Source organism: Sprattus sprattus (genome assembly GCF_963457725.1).
Source record: "Sprattus sprattus genome assembly, chromosome: 2".
Classification (NCBI taxonomy): domain Eukaryota; kingdom Metazoa; phylum Chordata; class Actinopteri; order Clupeiformes; family Clupeidae; genus Sprattus; species Sprattus sprattus.
In genome coordinates this window covers 41,354,281-41,361,780 of record NC_137921.1, presented here as the reverse complement: position 1 = coordinate 41,361,780, position 7,500 = coordinate 41,354,281, and the positions used below count along the sequence as shown (strand labels likewise).

The following is a 7,500-nucleotide window of genomic DNA, read 5'->3' as shown; positions in this document are numbered from 1 at the left end:
GTAGAAGATAACTTCTGTTTTTCACTAGGCTACTGCGTAGCCTACTAAAGTCCATGACCAGGTTTACATTCTCTGTTTGCGCAGACTTAAGATCTGGACCTCTAGTGACATCTAGTGCTGGCTGATTACGTTACCAGAGGCTGAACTTACTCCTGTAGCTCTTGACCATATTGTTTCTGCCCCAGTGGTTTCCCCACCGAGTAGTTCAAGGAACTTCGCCATGAGCTCAAATCCACTTCCGCAGCCCATAGGCTACTATACTTTTTAACTTAAGGGTAGCCTGTACTCTTATCAAATAAATTGGTCAGGTTCGTGTTGGTTTCGCCTGTTGCTTAAAGGACCAATTGTCACATTTCAGTTTATTAGAAGGCTTATATGAAATGAATCACAGTGCACAAAACAAGTAACAGCGGCAAAAAATTGTTTTAAAGCGCCCTCTGCTGACCGGAAGTGTACGGTTACTTTTGCACCAGCCGCTGACTGAAGTTGTGAGCCCCGTGGACTCTACTGGGGATTTCAGTGGGTGTAGGTGTGGGTAAAAATGTTACCCCTATCAATTAAGGATGACGAATATAAGCCTACTAAATTTAACCTCATCGCCAAGATCTCGGGATGGTTTAGGTAACTAAATCTTCTGTTCCTACATTTCCTATTTCCAGCTACTGACAACGAAGACGTTTTCAGTAACGATAGCGAATTTCCTTACATGTCCAGCTTGCTAGCTAGCTTGTTAGCGAAAACCTTTTTTGGTTTTCTCGTTAACAACTTAAATTGTAAATCAGTTCAAGACAGCTCCCCTGGTATCAAACTGACCATATCAAACTGAATATACTTTGTCTTTGCCACCGAAATGTGTTAATGTAATCAAGCTAACACGGGCTCTCAGCATCTCTTTTGAGTTACCAGCTGCACAGGTTTGAGTACACCTCAGAGGGCTATCGTAGCTAGTCAGTCAGCCAAGTAGGGCAGTGCTTGGTACCGAGGCATTTATTGTGCTATTTGGGTGGGACATCTGTGCTTATACTGTCTGTTTCTTCTGAAGTTTAATGAAATGACAGATGTTGACGAGCGTTCACATCAGGCTTGGTGGAGAACGCGAAGCGTCAGTGCCGTACTGTGACTCCTCACGTATCTAATGCTAGCCAGACAACTTTGATTTGTTGGCTGGGCGTTTGCAGTGATAAGTGTTGATACGGGTCAGTTGATATCTGTCATGAAAGCAACCCTGCCCAGTCCTGCCAGACACATTTATTTACTGTTTACCTTTCGGTGCCATCTGGGTAACTAGCAAGTGAATTGTGCCAACTAGCGAACAAGCTATCTAACTGAACTATTATCATTAGCTACTGTGAACTTTAGTCATGGTGTCAGTTGGTTTGGGGTTTTGTTTATGACTCTGTGTGTAAGAACATGCAGGATCACAGCGACAATTAGCAATCATGCATCTGTAATGTCCTGTTTGTTCTCTCGTGGCTGTTTGGCGTGTTAGCTAGCTAGCAAGCATACTAGTGAGTCTGTTCGCTTGAGAATTGTTTTGCTTAACCCGAAATCTCTTCTTTCAGATCAATTCTCGCGGACAAAACCTCTCGGAATTTGTTCTTCTTTCTCTGTCTGAATCTGTCCTTTGCCTTTGTGGAGCTGCTCTTCGGTATCTGGAGTAACAGGTAAGAGCTGCAGCTAGGACAACACGAACGTCACTCCACATCCAGGATGTGCCACGTAGGTCTTAAGGCGAGCATGCAGCAGTCAGCGCCGCGCTGCCGGTTAGCGGAGGCTGCGGTGGAGAGGCTCATGGCATCACGGGTTAGTGTTGCAATGAATGAAGCCCCTCATTGGATGAAGGCATTATGGCTGCCCGTTAATGATCAATGGCCCAGGTGGCCTTATGGTCCGTGAAGGGTAGACTTATTGTTCATTCATTTTAGTGTGTACATTGGTGTACCCAAGCGACGTTTTAAATCTCCATCATATGCATAATGTGTTATTCATACGTAATCTCTGACGCAGTGTTTGTGTCTGTTTGGACTGCTGTGATGTGGTCTATTGACACACAAAAGTCAGATAGTTACACCAACCTGAGGTGTGCGTTCTAATGTGTAACCTGAAGACCTGCCTTCATAAACTTCTGACAAAGCCAATCACTGAGGATTATTTCACCTTAACAGAGGTTTTGTATTTGTAAGAGGGGTGTGGCTAAGGTTTTGATGTAATCTGTGAGTGTGTGTGTCTAAGGGGTGTGTCTGTAAACTGTGCGTCTTAGGTTTTGATGGTGTGTGTGTGTGTGTGTGTGTGTGTGTGTGTGTGTGTGTGTGTGTGTAATGCTTGTGCGTGTGTGTAGAGTTTTGATGTATTGTGTGTAAGGGGTGTGTGTGTGTGTGTAAAGTTTTGATGTAGTGTGTGTGAGGTTTTTAATGTAATGCTTGCGTGTGTGTAAGTTTTTTAATGTGTGTGTGTGTGTGTGTGTGTGTGTGTGTGTGTAAGGTTTGGATGTAACGTATAAGGTGTCTGTTGTGTTTTTGTTTCCAGTTTAGGGCTGATCTCGGACTCCTTTCATATGTTCTTTGACTGCACGGCTCTCCTGGCCGGACTAGCAGCATCAGTCATCTCACGGTGGAGGGCCAACGACTCCTTCTCTTACGGGTGAGAACACACCCGCGCACACACACTTTCACACACACACACACACACACAAACACACGCACACACACACACACACACACACATCACCTGCAAGAACTCACACACAAATCACCTGCAAGACGGACACACACAAACACACATACACATCACCTGCAAGAGCTCACACTCTTATCTGGTGCCTGCACACACAGGGCTCTCTGCCTGGTGGAGGAGAGTGGACCTGTATCATTATTGGTGTGTGTTGCACAGGGATCCAGCTGTGTGTGTGTGTGTGTAGCATTGTTGGTGTGTGTTGCAGCTCTGTGGCTGTGTGTAATATTGTCGATGTGTTTTGGAGTTCTGCGTTAGGGCTGGGCGATTAGATCTGTTTATATAATCAGAATCAGAATTGGACTTATTGCCAAGTAGGTTTACACCTACCTGGAATTTGTTCTGGTGTATAGGTGCATACAGTAAACCTAAAACATAGGAACGCAATAAGCACTACACATAACATAAAACATAAAAACACAAGTTCTACAAATAAGAAAAGTACTGCACATAAGAACAAAAAACAGATTAAATTAAAGAAAGAAAATTAAGAGACCACTTCAAAATTATCAGTTTCTCTGGTTTTACTATTTATTGGTATGTGTTAAAGTAAAATGTATATTTTTGTTTTATTCTATAACCTACTGGCAACATTCCTACCAAATTTCAAATAAAAATATTGTCATTTAGATCATTTATTTGCAGAAAAATGACAATTGGTCAAAATAGCAAAAAAGATGCAGTGTCTTCAGATCTCGAATAATGCAAAGAAAACAAGCTCATATTCATTTTTAAACTACACAATACTAATGCTTTAACTTAGGAAGAGTTCAGAAATCAATATTTGGTGGAATAACCTTGATTTAAAATCACAACTTTCATGTGTCTTGGCATGCTCTCCACCAGTCTTTCACATTGCCGTTGGGTGACTTTATGCTACTCCTGGCGCAAGAATTCAAGCAGCTCGGCTTCTTTTCATGGCTTGTGACCATCCATCTTCCTCTTGATCACATTTCAGAGTTTTTTTTATGGGATTCAGGTCTCGAAATTGGGCTGGCCATGACAGGGTCCTGATCTGGTGATACTCCATCCACACCTTTACTGGCCTGGCTGTGTGGCATGGAGCATTGCCCTGCTGGAAAAAACACTTCTCAGAGTTGGGGAACATTGTCAGAGCAAAAGGAAGCAAGATTATGTTCTTTTACAAACCTCAGCCAGGCAAAGTACAACGTTGTCCCGGAAGAAAAACTTGCTTACTTCACACCTTCAACCTCACCAACATGGGCAAGACCAAAGAGTTGTCCAAGGACGTCAGAGATAAGATTGTAGACCTGCACAAGGCTGGAATGGGCTACAAAACCATTGGCAAGCAGCTTGGTGAGAAGCAGACAACTATTGGTGCGATTATTCGTAAATGGAAGCAACACCAAACAAATGTTAATCGCTCTAGGTCTGGGGCTCCATGCAAGATATCCCCCGTGCAGTATAAGTGATCATTCGAAAGGTGCAGAATAACCCCAGAACTACACAGGGGGAGCTTGTGAATGATCTCAAGGCAGCTGGGACCACAGTCACCAAGAAAACCATTGGCAACACACCACTCCGTAATTTTTTGAAGTACTTCAGCACTCGCAAGGTCCCCCTGCTCAAGGAAGCGTGTGTACAGGGCCATCTGAAGTTTGCCATTGCACACTTGAATGATTCTAAGGAGGATTGGGAAACAGAATGTGATCAGATGATACCAAAATCAAGCTCTTTGGCATCAACTCGACTTGCCGTGTTTGACAGGGGGGGATGCTGAATATGACCCCAAGAGTACATCATACCCACCATCAAGCATGGAGATGGAAAAATTATGCTTTGGGGCTGTTTCTCTGCCAAGGGTACAGGACGACTCCACCACATCAAGGGGACTATGGATGGGGCCATGTAATGTGGAATATTGGGCATGAACCTCATTCCCTCATTCCCTCCCATTGAAAACGCAACCTTAAAGATTTGGAGAGGATATGCAAAGAGGAGTAGACCAAAATCCCTCCTGAGATGTGTGTAAACCTGGTGACCAACTACAAGAAACGTCTGACGTCTTTGCTTGCCAACAAGGGTTATTCCACCAAGTACTAAGTCATTTTTGTCAGTCAGTTTTGCTAGGGGTTCAAATACTTATTTTTTGCATCAAATGCAAATAAAGTCATAAATGTTATAAAATGCATTTTTCTGGATTTTTTTGTTGATATTCTGTTTCTCACTGTTAATATACACCTACCATTACAATTATAGATCACACATTTCTTTGCAAGTGGCCAAACTTGTGAAATCGCCAGGGGTTCAAATACTTATTTTCCCCACTGTATATAAAAGCTAAACATTAAGCCCACAAAGTAGAAGAATATGATGTATTTGTGTATCATATTTGACTTAAAAATACTGAAATATGGTCCATTGATATCAATCAGCCCTACCCTGCGTGCGCATGTGTGTATTATGGGGATATTGTGGTTGGTATGGTGCTGAGAGACATACGTGTGTGTTTTTGGTGCTGAGAGACATGCGTGTGTGTGTGTGTTTGGTGCTGAGAGACATGCGTGTTTGTGTGTGTGTGTGTGTGTGTGTGTGTGTGTGTGTGTGTGTGTGGTGCTGAGAGACTTGTGTGTGTGTGTTCGGTGCTGAGAGACATGCGTGTGTGTGTGTTTGGTGCTGAGAGGCATGCGTCTGTGTGTTCGGTGCTGAGAGACTTGCGTGTGTGTGTGTGTGCTTGGTACTGAGAGACATGCGTGTGTGTGTTTGGTGCTGAGAGACATGCGTGTGTGTGTGTGTGTGTGTGTGTGTGTGTGCTTGGTACTGAGAGATATGCGTGTGTGTGTTTGGTGCTGAGAGACTTGCATCTGTGTGTTGCAGCTACGTGAGAGCAGAGGTGCTTGCAGGGTTTGTCAACGGCCTCTTCCTCATTTTCACCGCCTTCTTCATCTTCTCTGAGGGAGTAGAGGTAGGTGCCCTCATAAATCACACACACACACACACACACACACACACACAAAGTCTGTCAGTGAGACTAGAGCATACTGCTGCCTCTGACTCGTTTAGTGAGTGTTATTATGACACCCCCCCCCACAGCGTTTTCTGGAGCCTCCTGACGTCCATCACGAGCGCCTGCTCCCCGTCTCCATCGCCGGGCTGCTGGTCAACCTGGTGGGCATCTTCGTGTTCCAGCACGGGGGCCACGGACACTCACACGGGGGAGAGGGAGAGGGTAAGACACGCCTACTCATGCTCACACTCCGCTTAGAAAAAAAGAGTTCTTCAGGCAAATAAACTTTAAAGTTTCAGGTGTTGCGTACCAACCCATTACTTGCTGACTTCAAGTTATAATGACTTTCCGTTACGTTAAATGACCGGACTACTTGCGGAATGATTGAATAAATTAGAAGCACACAACCCGTTGGTCATTACTTTTTCGCCCTTACTAGAGTTTATCTTTAACTATGACCATAGAAACTCAATGCTGGACCAATTTAGATAGTTATTGTCCCTAGTGAAAGCTAGGTCCAAAAAAATGTGGAAAATGTGGCCCAGGCTAGAAAATAGCAGAGTTGTCCTTTTAATGTTGCTGGGGCTTCTAGCACCTTTGAAACCTAGAAAATAAAAAACAAACTCCCTGTTTGGGACTTTAATGGCGCTCTATCTTTACTCTAGTTTGGGATTTCTGTGGGATGTGATGAAACACAGAACGTGCCATCTGATCTCCCATCTGAATCTCCCTCCACAGGTCATGGCCACAGCCACTCCCTCATCAACGGTAGCGTTGGTCAAGCTCACAGTCAGGGTGGCCATGGACACAGTCACAGCGAGCATGGACACGACCACGGACACGGGCACGGACATGACCACGGGCACGGGCACGGACATGACCACGGGCACGGGCACGGGCATGACCACGGGCATGGACACTCACATGAAGACCAGTGCCATGGTGAGTAGTGCACTCTTTAAAGGCGTACCTGTTCTGTTCTACTGTCTTCCTCTCCTGCTCTCTGTCTGTGGTTCTATTCTACTGTGGCCCTCTCCTGCTCTCTGTTCTGTTCTACTGCGGCCCTCTCCTGCTCTCTGTTCTGTTCTACTGTGGCCCTCTCCTGCTCTCTGTTTATGGTTCTAGACGAGAGAATGAGTCTGACCATCACCCCTGTAGATGCAAGAATGATTGGGTCTGTTTTTTAGTGAAAACCTTTCTTTCCTCTTTGTTCCAGGCAACCACAGTCCTAACTCGGGAAAAGTCGCCAACAAACAGATACTGGAAGGTAAGCCACTCTGCTGCTGAAGTACTCTCACTGGCCAGCAGGTGGCACCACACACCATCTGATATATGAGCTGTAAGAGGAGTGAGATGTACGTACGTGCGTGTGTGCGTGTGTGTGTGTGAGACCTGCATTAGAGTTGTGACCATCTCTAGAGTGTTGGGCTCAGGTGAGGGACCAAGATGAGGTTGAGGCTCTGTAGGTGCTGAGGCGAGGCCTTGTGTTGAGGCAGGCTGAAGTGTTTTGATCACTGATGTTGGTGTTGTACTTCATGGATCATAATAGACTGAAGCTGCACACATAAGGGTGTGTGTGTGTGTGTGTGTGTGTGTGTGTGCGTGTATACATGAGAAGGCTGCACACATTAGGGTGTGTGTGTAAAAACATGTGGGTAAGGGGAAGCTGCGCTCATAGTGTGTGTGTGTGTGTGTGTGTGTGTCGGGGCGCTCTACCCTGCTTTTGCTCAAACACTAGAGTGCAGTTCTGGCTTGCTGACTTGCATGTTTAGGGTTGTGTGTAGACACATGTTTATAAGTGT

At 45.0% G+C, this 7,500-nt stretch overlaps 1 protein-coding gene across 1 annotated transcript in view; it reads left to right on the top strand.

The window, feature by feature from the left end:
- Positions 1 to 536: 536 nt before the first annotated feature.
- Positions 537 to 7,500, top strand: part of slc30a7 (solute carrier family 30 member 7) — a 16,247-nt gene continuing 9,283 nt past the window's right edge. Inside the window, exons 1-7 of the mRNA XM_080860861.1 lie at positions 537 to 621; positions 1,563 to 1,664; positions 2,527 to 2,640; positions 5,569 to 5,656; positions 5,785 to 5,920; positions 6,437 to 6,640; positions 6,915 to 6,965. Coding sequence (XP_080716987.1) covers positions 542 to 621; positions 1,563 to 1,664; positions 2,527 to 2,640; positions 5,569 to 5,656; positions 5,785 to 5,920; positions 6,437 to 6,640; positions 6,915 to 6,965 — 775 coding nt within the window. The 5' untranslated portion in view covers positions 537 to 541. The remainder of the gene's footprint in view (positions 622 to 1,562; positions 1,665 to 2,526; positions 2,641 to 5,568; positions 5,657 to 5,784; positions 5,921 to 6,436; positions 6,641 to 6,914; positions 6,966 to 7,500) is intronic.